This window comes from Macaca mulatta, chromosome 14, assembly GCF_049350105.2.
Source record: "Macaca mulatta isolate MMU2019108-1 chromosome 14, T2T-MMU8v2.0, whole genome shotgun sequence".
Classification (NCBI taxonomy): Eukaryota; Metazoa; Chordata; class Mammalia; order Primates; family Cercopithecidae; genus Macaca; species Macaca mulatta.
The window spans coordinates 129,795,068-129,809,344 of NC_133419.1; the positions used below are offsets into that span (position 1 = coordinate 129,795,068).

Consider the following 14,277-nt stretch of genomic DNA (forward strand, 5'->3'; position numbering starts at 1 on the left):
TTGATAGCCAGTGCTGGGGCCTGTCTGGGGCCTGTCAGCAGGATCCCATCTCTCCCGCTCCTCCCCAGCCTGCTCACCCTTCCTTTGTATCTTGTGCCTTCTAGGTTGGACTTGGCCCAGTCTCTGGGACTCACTCAGCTGCAGGTGAAGACCTGGTATCAGAATCGCAGGATGAAATGGAAGAAAATGGTAAGAAAGGAGTGACTAACCATGATCCCATCCTGATGGAAGAGGACTTTTCCTCCAGGGCTGTGGGGAGGGAGGCCGGACCATGTGGCAGTTTGGGCTGTGGAGATTGGAAGGCCTTCTGTGCTGCTGGCTGGTGGGGAAGCTGTTGGATCTGTAGGTCGAGCTATTCCTCTTGACCTGGATTTCCTAAACAGAGGGATATTCTTTTTCTGTTTCGTTAAAAATCAAAGGAAAAAAAAGCTTACAGGCTTTTAACTTGCTAGTTTTTGTTTTTTGTTTTTTGTTTATTGTACTTTAAGTTCTAGGGTACATATGCAGAACGTGCAGTTTTGTTACATAGGTATACATATGCCATGGTGGTTTGCTGCACCCATCAACCCATCATCTACGTTAGGTATTTCTCCTAACTTGCTAGTTTTAACCCTACCTGCTAGCCTTTTCAAACAACTTCCTTCTTCCTCCCACCAAGAGCTAAAAATAGAAGTCAGTATTCTTTGTTTATATTGACCTAGAGGATGCATCTGTTCTTTTGGCTGTGCATCCTCTAACGCAGTGATCCTCAAACTTTGGTGGGCATCAGAGTCCCCTGGGTAGCAAGTTAAATGCAGAACTCTAGGCCCCCTCCCAGGATTCTGGCCCCAGAGGTCTGGGCCAGGGCTGGGAATGTGCATGTTAACAAGCCCCCTCGTTATTCTGAAGTGCCTGGTATGATGACCACAGTTTCCATCATCCTGCTCTAGTGCCTAGCTAATGAATATTTCCATCTTTGATTTTTAAGTTAGAATATATACATCCCTACATTTTCAGGAACTCAATTTCATTATCATTTATTCTTTTCATTTAAGAAAAGCACTATTAAATCAAAATTTTCCAAAGTAGTCAAGTGTTGCCTTTCTCAGCTTTGTAAACCATTGAGACAAGGTCAAAGCCCAGAGCAAAAGAAAAAGAGGAGGGGTGGCGATAAGGGAAGAAGCGCTGCTCTTCTCTGGAGCCCAGGTGCTACCATGTCACCTGCCGTGGGCTTCTTACCCCCTCACCAAATCTTAGTGGCTCTTTCTCCTCTCGTCCATTCCATGCCTTCATGATGACATTTGCTAACCCATCTGGTCACAAGCCCTACTTCTTGGTGTTTCAGGGCTGAAATATGATGTTTTCACAACAATCAAATAACTAAGGTGTTCTCCCGACCCCAGTTTTTGGGGGGGGGGGGGAAGGTCAGCGGACAGATGTTTTCTCAGTGCTGTGGTTTTGTCCCATATTGTTCTTTCTTAAACTTTTAGTTCTTGCTATTCCTTGCTATTTTCTGCTAACAATGAGGGGAAAAAAACCCCAAAACAAGTAAATTGCAAATGAATATCAATGGGAAAAATTAGGAAAAAAGTCAACAAGCAGCAATTATTATATTCCCAAAAAAGAATTTCCTGGGCAAATCTTGTAATTTCCTCTGGGGGACCTGACCCTGAAATGAAAGAGTTTTCCAATGGAGGCAACTTGGCTCATGAAGTGCTCACGAATTAAGGCAGAGATGCCAGTTATGTGTTCAAACACACGGATATTGCATGAGTCAGCACATGTATTTTGTGTCTCTTGTGAGCCATTCCTTGTCCTAGGCACTATAAGAAATAATAAAATATCACCCTTGCCTTCATGGAATTTATGATCTAGTCAGAGAAACAAGGCCCAGGAGGTAGCTGCTGAGCATGTTATAATTAAGTGCTGGTTGTTGCGGATTTATAAACCTGTCGGAGTTCAGAAGAGAGGTAGTGGAGAAGGTTGCCGGGAGAAGTTGAAATTGAAGGAAGCGGCCGGGCACGGTGGCTCACGCCTGTAATCCCATCACTTTGAGAGGCTGAGGTGGGTGGATCACATGAGGACAGGAGTTTGAAACCAGCCTGGCAAACATGGTGAAATCCTGCCTCTACTAAAAATACAAAATTAGCTGGGCGTGGTGGCGGGCGCCTGTAATCCCAGCTACTCGGAAGGCTGAGGCCAGAGAATCACTTGAATCCAGGAGGTAGAGGTTGCAGTGAGTCGAGATCACACCATTGCACTCCAGTCTGGGTGACCGAGCAAGACTCCATCTCAAAAATAAATAAATAAATAAATAAATAAATAAATAAGTCATAAAAATAAAATAAAAACAAGAAATTGAAGGAAGAATGGATTTGGTTAAATAGATAGTCTTGCAAACACTCTACAGTGCTAAGTACACATGGACACCTTTTAGGGGACTGGTTTCTAAAGAACTAGACTTGGGAGTGAGAAGCACCAGGCCGTGTTCCCATGCTTGCCCTTCCCTGGTTGATTTTGGGCAAGTCCCTTCACTGCTTTCTGTGCAAGATCCACCACCCACCTTCTTCCTCGTCAATCATCAGCCTTGAAATCAATGTCTCCTGAGTAGCAGAGGCATTGTTTAAATTGGTTATCAGCAATCTTTTCATGAGTCAGATGATTAAGGAATTGACAGGCAGCCTCCTCTGCCAGCACCGCCCAGTGCCCGTGGGACAATGTGTGTGCCTTCGCCTGTGACGTCACTTGTTTTTCACCAGCAACAGTGTTGCTGGCATGATTTTAGGCCAGTTATTGATGGGTATCAATGTCATGTAAACCAAAATGGAAGTAACTTAGCAGATTTAACCTCAGAGAACATTCTGCAAGCCAGTCACCTTCAGGTCCCTTTAGGAGCCAAGAGGCCCAAACTGTCAGTTCACTTTTGAGTTAATTCATTGAGCATTTAACATTTATCAGGCCCTGGAGATGCAAAGGTAAGACATGAGCCTGTCCACTAGAAAATAAAATTGTCAAAAGGTACTCGGTCAAGTGCGGGAGACAGACCTGCAAACTGGCATTATTATTACACGGAGCGGTCAGTGCAGCGGCAGGGAGATGTACAGGATCAGCGCAGAGAGTGGAATAGCAAGGCTGTGGTGTGATCCTGATTACTTCACCTAGTTTCCCAGTAAAACTCTTTCAAGGCTATCTCTTTAGGTACTGGGGAGGAAAAGAAAAAGATAATTGGGTAATAAAGATGTCTCAAGGCTAGTAACCTAATTGGAACTGGAAAAAGATTAGCAGTTGATTGTCAGACTTATTCACATGGCTGCCAAGGGTAACCTTGCCAGAACCAAGATAGCATCTCTGACGAGTTCTGACCAGTCAGCACTGGTAACCTGTAGCGGGCTGGGTCAATTTAATCTCGCACATTAAGATGGGATGTGCACCCTCTATTCCATGTCTGTTGGCTTTAGTTCCAGCAGGACCTACAGTGTTTTGCAATAGGCTGAAAGAGCCTCATTATTCGGTGGTCTCTTTGAGCTCTAAAATGCAATTCTGTTCCATGAGAGCACCCAAACAGATACCTCCTTTCTCTCCTAGTCACAGAATTGGGTGGGCCCCACACTATGCATGGTCACTATGTTTCTCGTGAATAGTCCCCAGGTAGTTAACAACTCCATGAATTGTTACCAGTAGCTCTCTGTGTAATCTTGGGCAGGTTACTTAACCTCTGTGTGCCTGTTTCCTCTGCAGTAAAAGGCCTAACACGTACCTCGTAGGGTTGTATTATTAATGAGCTAATCTCTGTGAAACACGTAAATAGGACCTGCCATATAGGACACAGCTAAGAGATGTTTTTGCCATTATTATTATCATTATTAGTATTTTTATTACCTCTTCACGAAATCCACGTCTTCAGAGAATCCAAATATTTGGAGGCCAGGAAACACAAGCCAAAAGTGAATTCTGTGAATCTCAGGGTCTCCACGCAGCCCTGAGTGTTTGTCCTTTCTCAGTCCCCACTTCCCAGTCATCTCCAAGTCAGCGCCTTGGCATTGGGGGCCCTGCTTGAGGTCCAGTGGAACATCACATCTTCAGGTTGAGAAAGTTAGCTAAGGTGAGCAGCAGTGTCTGGGAGGAGATTCATGCTGGGGAATCCAAACTTGTTTCTCAGCTTCATGGAAACAGTCATCAGTTATGTGGCCCTCGCTGCCCTATGAAGCTGCAGAGACAGACAGAGAATAAGGAGGAAAGTTCGCCCCCCACTAGTAAGTCTACTGCCTGGAGTCTGCTGGGAGGTTGGGTAATTGCAAATAAATACCAGACATAGAACAGTGGCCCATTTTACATATCCCTTGCACATTATGCTGAATGCAATACTGCTAAGGCTGTTAGATTCAAATGGTCAGGAGGTTTGTGTTCAAATCCCAGCTCTGCCCTTGGCTTGCTCTTTGATACTGACAAACTCTGTCAGCTCAGTTTCCTATCTGAAAAGTAGAGGGAAGGAGAGAGTTCCTTCCTGCACTGACATTCCCTGCCCCCTACTCAGGCTGCTTGGAGGGAAGCAAAAGGCCCGGTCTTAACACCCTCAGCAACAGAACATCTGAATACCTCGTTTCAGAGTTTGGAGGGCTGTCACCAGGCACGGCTAATAAAAGTGGATGGTGTGCTAGGTGTTCTTCTGAGAGGCAGAAGGAGGCCTGCGGCCTCTTGGACAAGGAACTCTCTGGCTTCTCTGGACCAATGGGACTAAACTGGCTCTAAGAATAAATGGGGAGAGGGCTCCTGGGAGGAGGGCCACAGGGTGCATGTGAACGGGTAGCTCCTGATGGAGGGTGGTTCTGAGATAATTGCATGTCTCAGGTGCGCTGGAAGGCAAGGGGCCAGAGGTTGAGTGCAGAGAGCAGCCAAGAGGGTAGTTATCTTCTAATTATTGCTTGTGCTGGAATGTTTTATTCCATTTAGAAAATGGTCTAATTGTTTTGGGGATTTTTTTTTTTTCCTGCAGTAGGAAAACAGCCAGGTGGGGTCCGTCCAAACCGTGTGGGTGGTGTTCTCTAATTGCTGGGCTGGACTTTCTTTTGCCAATTAGGTGGCTTCCATAGACCTGCCCTTTTCTAGTTTGATTACTACATGGGGCAACTTACTTTTGTATAACCTCTTTCATACTGAGTGGATCTGCTTTCAACATGTAAATTCCATCTTGGCACAATTGGGTGCTTTCAAAAGCCTACACTCAGACTGAAATCAAAATCAGATAATGAACTTACGTGAAAAGAAATACAAGGAACATCTTCTCCCCAGGGGTGGTTTCCGTCAGCATCTCTACCTTGTTAAAGATCCCCTTAATATCTGTGTGTTAGCTGTTCATGTGGAAAGGACAGTGGTTGAGCAGACTTTTAGCTAAAAGGAGGTGTTTACTGAGAACTTCTTGGTTTTCTCACTTTATACACAAAAATTAACGCAAAATGAATCATCATCTAAGTGGTAAGAGTGAAAACTATGAATATGAGTAAGTATTCATGACTTTGGATTAGACAAAGTGTTCTTCGTTATGACAGCAAAAGCACAAGCAACAGAAGCAAACATAAACTGGGCTTCATTGAAATTTAAAAATTTTGTGCTGTGAAGGACATCATTAGAAAAATGAGAAGACAGCCCACAGAATGGGAGAAGCTTACATCTGATAAGAGACATGTATCCAGAATATTTAAAGAACTCTTACAACTCAATAATAAAAAGACAACCAAATTTAGAAATGGGCAAAATATCTGAATAGACATTTCTTCAATGAAGATATACAGCTAGCCAATAAGAACTATGAAAGATGCTAAACTTCAGTAGTCATCAGGGAAATGCAAAGCAGAACCACAGTGAGATACCACTTCCCACCCTCTGGGACGACCGTGGTCAAACAGACATCAACAAGTGTTGGTGAGGATGTGGAGAACTGGAACCCTCATATGCAGCTGGCTGGAATGTAAAATAGTGCAACTGCTTTGGAAAACAGTCCTTAAAATGTGAAGCATAGAGTTGCCGAAAGATCCCACAATTCAATTTCACTTCTTTCCCATGTTCATAGCAGCTTCATTCACAGTAGCAAGCAACCCACATGTCCATCAATTGATGAGTGAATGAACAAAATATAGTATATCCATAAAATGGAATATTATTTAGTGACAAATGCTACAACATGGATGAACATTGAGAACATTATGCTAAATGAAAGAAGCCAGTCACAAAAGTGCACATATGATTCTGTTTATATAAAATGTCCAAAAATAGGCACATCTGTAGAGACAGAAAGCAGACTAGCAGTTGCCTAGGGCTGTGGGCAGATCGGTTAGGGGTTGGGGGAAAATAGGGACTGACCGCTAATGCTATGGGGTTTCTTTTTGGGGTGATAGAAGTGTTTGAAAATTGCATTGTGGTGATAGTTGCACAATTCTGTGACCATCCTAAAAATCACTGAATAGTGCTCTTTAAATGGATTTGGTATGTGAATTATATCTCAAAGCTGTATAAAAAAAAGTTATGGTTTCATCCTTAAAATTCAGCACCTGGAGGTCCTCTGCTGCTCTTGAAGGAAAGAGGAGCAGTCAATAAATATTTAGGGACTGCATAGAAGTTAGCTGGAAGTTTGATTCTTGGAGTAATGGAGAGAAGCAGGGTTTGTCTTCCAGGAGCTTATATACAAATATAGAAGATAAGATTAAGCTAGGTTTATAAATAGCAAAAATATCTCCCACCCCTAATCATCTGTGCTAATCCAGGTCCTCTTGAAGCCCTTCTCACTAGCTGCCCAGAAAATCAAGGACTATGCCAAGCCAATGGAGGAAGGAGTGTCTATTACATTCCAAAGTAAAATATAAATATTTTTAAACTTATCCCTGTCTACCTCCTGGGACTCTTGTGTGGGTCACAAATTGGGGTAATAAGGGTGCCAGGCCTTTGAAGTCAGCCAAGGCCATTTAGGGTCCAGTTATTTGGCTTGCTTTATATCTTTCCTCGACTCCAGGGAAAGGTTTGTTGAGAAAGCCTAGTTAATTTGGTAACAGTTGTCAAACACCTGCTACATGCAGGGACTGAGTGAGAGGGGCAGCAGGTAAACATGCAGTGACCATAGTTTCTGAAAAGTGCTCTGGTCGGGACAGTAGAAGCTGCTCCGAGGGCACATGGCAGAGGGCCTTTAACCTAGACCTGGGGGATCAGGAAGGCTTCCAGGAGAAGTTAGCCAGGAGAAGGAGGGTGGATGGTGTATATATTCTGGGCAAAGGAAACCTACCATTCAGAAGGTGCCGTTCTGGTCCTTTCATACACATTATCTGTTGGTCACTCTCACTGTCACCCTGTAATACAAGGTATTATTACTCCCATTTTACAGATTAGAAAACGGACACTTGGGGCCTTTAAAGGACTTTACAAAGACAAAGATGATAAGTGGCAGAGTTGGAATTTAACCCAGTTTTTCTACTATCAAAGCCAAAATGCTTTTTAAACTCTGCTGTACAACTTCTACAAGACTACATGTTTTATAATATATTTTTTCTGATTACAGAAATACTTATGTTTGATCATTGTTGAAAGTTTAGAAAATATAGAAAAAACATAAAGATTAAAAACGATCCGTGATCCTGCAAACAAGGTGGTGTATAGGCTGTCTAGCCTCCAAACTGGATTATGCTAAGAATCTGCTTGTTACAAAACTATGTTAATATTTTCCATGTTATTAAACATTCTCCTATATAGTAATTGTAATGGTTGTCAAGTATTCTGTCTTTGGGATTTACTATAATTCTACCCAATTTACATGGCCAAACCTTTAGGATATCACCCCGCTCCAACTTTTGCTGTTATCACCAATATTGTGCTGAGTATTTTTGCAGATCAATCTTTGTCTCAGTCTTAGATAATTTTTTTAGAATTTAGCCTAAGGAATTTCTGTGTCAAACAGCTCTGCATATTTTAAGGCTTTTGATTTGAACTCTTAGGTTGTGTTGAAAAGGTTGTAACAATCACACTTTCACATAGTGTGTTTTTTTCCTGCTTGCTACAAATATTGTTGTCTTTTTAGTTTGTCAACCTGATAGTTATTGCATTAACATTTTAATTTTCATTTCTTGCCTTATTGTTGAAGTTGAATTCTGAAGCTGCTTATGATTATTGTATTAAATGCCAAAATATATAATATTGACCAAAATGCATTGAACATTTAAAGAATGGAGGTGTCTTTGTAGACCAGAGGTGATGGATTCAGAATATATTTTGCCAAATCCTGCAATTTTACTGCCAGAACAGATGGTTTAGATGCAATGTGAGGTTATACTGGGAGTGGAAAGGCGGAGGGGCAGGAGTTATTTCTTAGATTTAATAACAATTTTTTACTCACGTAGGTTCTTAAAGGTGGACAGGAAGCACCCACAAAACCCAAAGGTCGCCCCAAGAAGAACTCCATCCCCACATCAGAAGAGATTGAAGCGGAAGAGAAGATGAACAGCCAGGCCCAGGGTCAGGAGCGACTGGAGCCCTCCCAGGGGCAGGAGGAGCTCTGTGAAGAACAGGAACCGAAAACACATGATGTCCCCTTAGAGATGGCAGAGCCACCAGACCCGCCCCAGGAGTTGCCAATACCCTCTTTGGAACCCCCACCATTAAGCTAAAGTAAAACCCTTTTGAGAGTAGAGGGAGACTGGGGAGAAGGGAAAAGAGGGAAGGCAGGGAGGGAAGGCAGGGAGAGTAGGCAGAGAAAACTTTCTAGCAGCCCAGTAAACTGGGGGAGAAGAGATCTAGCCATCTCCCTCCCTCCCACAGTTCCCAGTGGCCTTGTCATTGCAAGCATTTGACAAAGACTTGCTTGTCTTGAGCCTTTCTCTTCCTGAAAGGCTGCTTTAGCCGTGGATGCCCTTGATTAAGGGAGAGAGCACCTAGGAGTTGCCTGCCCCAGCTGGGGTGACGGCCGTGGGGCTGGGGCTGGGTCTGTGTTGCAAGCCCTCTCCCAGCATGCAGTGGAGAGTGCTTAGCTCTCTCCCTCCCGACCTCTGGGCAGCCAGTCATCAAAGCAGAGAGACGTGGCGGCATGTGGGCAGCATGCCCAGGTTCCTTGCTGACTCAGCACTTACTTATGTAGTTTTTAAAAAGAATTTAATGTTTTCGGTTGTATTTTTTTGTGGGGGTGAGGGTGGGCAAAAACGTGGGGGGAGTTCTGAGTTGTTAGAAATGTTTCTGAATCAAGTTTGTTTGAAGACACGTGTGCCTTTGTACCCATTATAAGATGGTCATGAGACCCAAGAACTGAGAAGCTTTGTTGTTGTTTTTTTTGCTTTATTTACCCATTTATGCCTAGTGTTCCATTATTGGAACGCTAAGCTTGTGGGAGTTATTTCTATCCTACTGCTCAAGGTCATCGCCAAGGTCTGATTTTTCATAAAAAACATTTGTGACCTTCAGCATAAATGGGTTAAGGTGCCATCCCTGAAGCTGCAATGCAGATATGTTCAGATAACTTTTATTTTTTAATTAAAAATAAATCTTTCAAAAGGACTGAGTGTTTTGTGTCTTCTAAGGAGTGTATCTAACCCTTCCCGAATGTGTCCTATGGGAAGGGAGACCCAGAGAGTGAACCAGACTTGGGGGACCACCTTTTCCCCATCTATAAAGCAAAGGATTGGGCCAGGCCATTGGTGTCCAAGTGCTGAGAGCTGTGGGAGTGGAACAGAGCCTCCGGGATGAGGACAGGGCAGAGAACCTGGGCTGTCCCCTCCACCTCTCCCACTGCCTTCTGCCAGAGCAGCTCCCTTCTCAGCCACTTCACATTTGGGGCGTCCAATGGTCTTACTTTTTTAAAGAGGTAAGAAATGTATATGCTTCAAAAGTCAAAACCAAAAAAGACGACTTGGGCTGGGTGCAGTGGCTTACGCCTGTAATCCCAGTACTTTGGGAGGCCCAGGCAGGCGGATCACCTGAGGTCAGCAGCTCGAGACCAGCCTGACCAACATGAAGAAACCCTGTCTCTACTAAAAATACAAAATTAGCCGGGTATGGTGGTACATGCCTGTAATCCCAGCTACTCGGGAGGCTGAGGCAGGAGAATCGCTTGAACCTGGGAGGCGGAGGTTGCAGTGAGCCAAGATCGTGCCACTGCACTCTAGCCTGGGCAACAAGAGCGGAACTCCATCTAAAAAAAAAAAAAAAAATCTTGTTTCCACCCTGCCCTCTTCTCCCCTGAATCCCTTGTACGTAATTATTTTTATTGGTTTCTTGTTCATCTTTCCAGGGCTTCTTGACTAAGTATTCATTTGGATGATGGGCTCTGCAACTGTTAACAAAAGAAGACCTGAGAACTACTTGACTAGATGTGCTGGGTGATTTTAAATTTAAAAATGGTGTTCCACGTTAATTTAAGACGAAAAAGAAGGAGGCTCTAGACTTCCTAGCAGGACTCTGCCTCCGTTTGTCTGATTCTCATGCATTCTGGCCCAGAGCCTGATCTCAAGAGGTCACCTTTATGATCACCGCTCCGGCATGCTCACCTGTGATGCCTTCCAGGGCCGAGTGCCCGTTTAGTGGACTCTCAGTTATTAATTACACAGTAACTCTGCCCAGTTGCAGGCTTGGAGAATACCAACTGACTTTCAACAGTGGCCTCAACAAGGAAGCCAAACCTGTTACTCGTTCTGTAAAACAATCACATAATTCATTTCAAAGTTAAACAGGAAAGATCCGCGTGTTTTCCATCACCTGGCAGGCCGCCTGCTTTTCTCCATTAACAGTCAGAAAGTGACTGCAATTTTGACTTTGCCAAAGCAGTGCCTCATCCCCTTTGTTATTGAGATCAACAGAGAAAGCAGTCTTTTTCTTAACTCTTGTGAATAGACAAAGGAGGGGAGGATTTGGCTTCTGAGAACCAGTCTGAGCAGACCACACCTAGCTGCCTGTGCGAGGTTGCTTGTACCACGCGGGCAGAACGCCGTCTCCTCCACGTCCGGCCCGCTCCACGGTACAGTTTTATGATCTGCCTACCAGGTGGTGTCACAATGAGCCAAGAATGTGCACAATGGCCAGAGTAAGCTGGTGGGTCAGTGCTAGTTCTGTCCCATTCACACTACCCCAGAGAGGCCTCCTGTCTGGATGCTGGCTTCCCAGGATGGTGTTCCATCTCTTGTCCTGGGCTCCCATGATGTCCTTTTCTTTTTTTTTTTAAGTTCAGGGGTACATCTGCAGGTTTGTTCCATTGGTAAGTTTGTGTCATGGGGGTTCGTTGTACAGATGATTTCATCACCCAGGTATTCCAGCCTAGTACCCATTAGTTATTTTTCCTGATCCTCTCCCTCCTCCAACCCTTCTCCCTCTGATAGTCCCCAGTGTATTTTCCCCCCTCTATGTGTCCATGTGTTTTCATGATGTCCTCTTCTGAGGTGCCTGATAGTGACTGTCACCGCACAATATATGTGTCCATACGCAGTGATATTCCTGAGCGCTGGGCTCTGGGTACTATTTCTGACCTCCGACTCTCGCTCCTTGGCATGTGGCCTGTGCTTTTTGTGTCTTGCCCATACGGGTTGAATTCATTGGTGAATGTAAGACCTCTGATGATCTTTCCTTGTATTTTGGAGGATCCAAGCTCAAGCCCTTGGTTTGTCTTCCAGCCTCAGTTATGCATGGCATTGCCTGGTGACCCAAAGAGGCCAGGCCGGGCCTTTTAAAATGTTATTTTTTTTAATTGACAAATAAAAATTGTGTATATTTATGGTGTATAACATGATGTTTTGAAACATGCATGCATTGTGGAATGCCTAAATCAAGCTAATTAACATATGCATGACCTCACATATTTATCTATGGTGAGAGCACTTAAAATCTACTCTCTCAGCGATTTTCATGTATACAATACATAATTAACAATAGTCACCATGTTGTACAATATGCCTCTTGAACTTATTTCTCCTAACTGAAATTTTGTAGCTTTGACCAACATCTCTCCAACCTCTCCCTACTCCCACCGCTGGCAATCACTATTTTACTCTTTGCTTCTATGAGTTCAACTTTTTTAGATTCCACATGAAAGTGACCTAAATGCCCATCAATGATAGACTGGATGAAGAAAATGTGTTACATACACACCATAGAATACTATGCAGTCATAAAAAAGAACAAGATCATGTCCTTTGCAGGGACATGGATGGAGCTGGAGGCCATTATCCTCAGCAAACTGACACAGGAACAGAAAACCAATTACCACATGTTCTCACTTATAAGTGGGAGCCGAATGATGAGAACACATGGACATATGGCGGAGAACACCACACACTGGGGCCCTTCAGAGGGTGGAGGGTGGGAGGAGGGAGAAGATCAGGAAAAACAACTAATGGGCACTAGGCTTAATACCTGGGTGATGAAATCATCTGTACAACAAACCCCCATGACGCAGTTTTACCTATGTAACAAACCCACGCTTATACCTGGAACTTAAAAAAAGAAAGTGACAATATGTGATTTTTGTCTTCCTGTATCTGGCTTATTTTCCTTAACATAATGTCCTCCAGGTCATCATGTCGCCACAAATGACAGGATTCCCTTCTCTTTAAAGGCTGAGTAGTATTCCATTGTGTATATAGACCACATTTTTTCTCTCCATTCATCTTGTGATGGACACTTAGGCTGTTTCCATAGCTTGGCTATTGTGAATGTGGCTGCAGCAAACATGGGGTGCAAGTATCTCTAACACGTTGATTTAATTTCCCTTGGTGGACACCCAGGAGTGGGATTGCTGGGTCATGTGGTAGTTCCACTTTTAATTTTTTGAGGAAAGGGCTGGCCTTTGAATGTGAATAGGGACCCTGCTGTCTGTGCCCTGCTTAAGAGCCAAGCCCCGCTTCTCCAGCTTCATCCTTCCCCTTTTTTCCCCAGTTCCCAAGGCTTGTGACTGGCATCCAGAAACCAGCTTCACAGCTTTGCTCTGAAGCGTATTGAGTCGGAGGCAGTCCTGTGTGGGTCTGGAGCAGGGCTACGCAGTGATCTCCAGCATGAAGCATACTTTCCTCTCTCAGCTTCTTTCTCTGGTTGTCTCAATTTTTGCTTTCCCACGGCCATTTACCTTTCCAGGCCTTGCCAAACAAAAGCATCCTCTCCCTTCTCTGGCATCCAGGATGGTGGCCTCCGCAAGTTCAGGGTGTTACGCAAGGGTCCGATAATCTGTTGCTGTTTTGAAGTTTTCTGGAAAAAGGAGAGAGCCATGACAAGTCCTCAGGAATCTGACTTGGAGAAGCTGACCTCTGAGGGACTTTAGCTCTCTCCTCGAGAAGTGCCTTTCCTCTAGGAGGCTTGGAGTGCACTTTCGCAAGCACACTGCCCTTCTGCTGCCCCCCTGGACTTTGAAATGGGCTGTTTCCTCCAGTTTTGTACAAACCCATTAATCACAGAGAACTGAATGTCTTTCCTGGGGTCTTATGGTTACTCAGGAACCTTATGGTTCCCTTGCTGGGAACCAAGGTCCCAGGCCAGACTCCCTGCAGTGGGTTTTTGCCATTAGCATGCCTTCCCTCCTCCTGGAAACGCTGCAGCGGAAAAGCTCCTTGCACTCAGATTTCTTCCCAGTGCAGGGATTTGGAGGTGGGGGTCTCCTGCCTCTGCCTCCGCGGTGTGTGTCTTAACTGCTAAAGAGCGAAGAATTTCTGGAGCAGGTCCCAGACTCCAGGTCTGCGTGTGTGAGTTCCTGTTCTGGATCACTGTGCCCTCAGTTTGCTTACACAGGGTCGGCAAAGGTTTGCTAAGACACAACAGCGGCCCTATCTTTTTTTTTTTTTTTTTGAGACAGTCTCACTGTTGCCCAGGCTAGAATGCAGTGGCATGATCTTGGCTCGCTGCAACCTCTGCCTCCTGGGTTCAAGTGATTCTCCTGCCTCAGCCTCCTGAGTAGCTGGACTTAACAGGTGCACGCCACCACTCGGCTAATTTTTGTATTTTTAGTAGAGATGGGGTTTCACCATGTTGGCCAGGCTGGTCTTTAACTCATGACCTTAAGTGATCTGCCCGCCTCAGCCTCCCAAAGTGCTGAGATTACAGGCGTGAGCCACTGCGCCCAACCCCAGCAGCCCTACCTTGACAGCCAGTAACCACATGGGTTTCATGCTATGAGCCATGAGCCCTCAAACTCGTCTGAACAGATCTATCCGAAACCAGCCTTACTGAGGCTGGTTTAAGGTTTCTCTGAGTCTGGCCCGTTCTAGAACTGTCTTGAAGTGGGGGTATGAGGGCACTGTGAACCTCTTCTCCCATCCACAGAGTGCTTAGAGTTCAGCTGCCCTTCTCACGACC

The 14,277-nt window shown here is 44.7% G+C and overlaps 2 protein-coding genes across 26 annotated transcripts in view; one reads left to right on the forward strand and one right to left on the reverse strand.

The window, feature by feature from the left end:
* Window positions 1-8,673, forward strand: part of BARX2 (BARX homeobox 2) — a 73,814-nt gene extending 65,141 nt beyond the window's left edge. Inside the window, exons 3-4 of the mRNA NM_001194603.2 lie at window positions 105-189; window positions 8,358-8,673. Of these exons, the coding sequence (NP_001181532.1) occupies window positions 105-189; window positions 8,358-8,624 (352 nt within the window). The 3' untranslated portion in view covers window positions 8,625-8,673. The remainder of the gene's footprint in view (window positions 1-104; window positions 190-8,357) is intronic.
* Window positions 1-14,277, reverse strand: part of LOC106993529 (uncharacterized) — a 301,117-nt gene that overhangs the window by 5,692 nt on the left and 281,148 nt on the right. For 13 of the 25 annotated variants that reach the window (XR_013404412.1, XR_013404400.1, XR_013404399.1 and 10 more), the window contains 3 exons: window positions 13,058-13,176; window positions 10,494-10,637; window positions 210-7,313 (listed from right to left, as the gene is read on the reverse strand). The gene's annotated coding sequence lies outside the window, so the exon portion shown is untranslated. Of the gene's footprint in view, window positions 1-209; window positions 7,314-8,353; window positions 8,490-9,641; window positions 10,139-10,493; window positions 10,638-13,057; window positions 13,177-14,277 lie in introns of those variants that run through there. The other 12 variants (XR_013404401.1, XR_013404402.1, XR_013404398.1 and 9 more) reach the window with 12 other exon arrangements.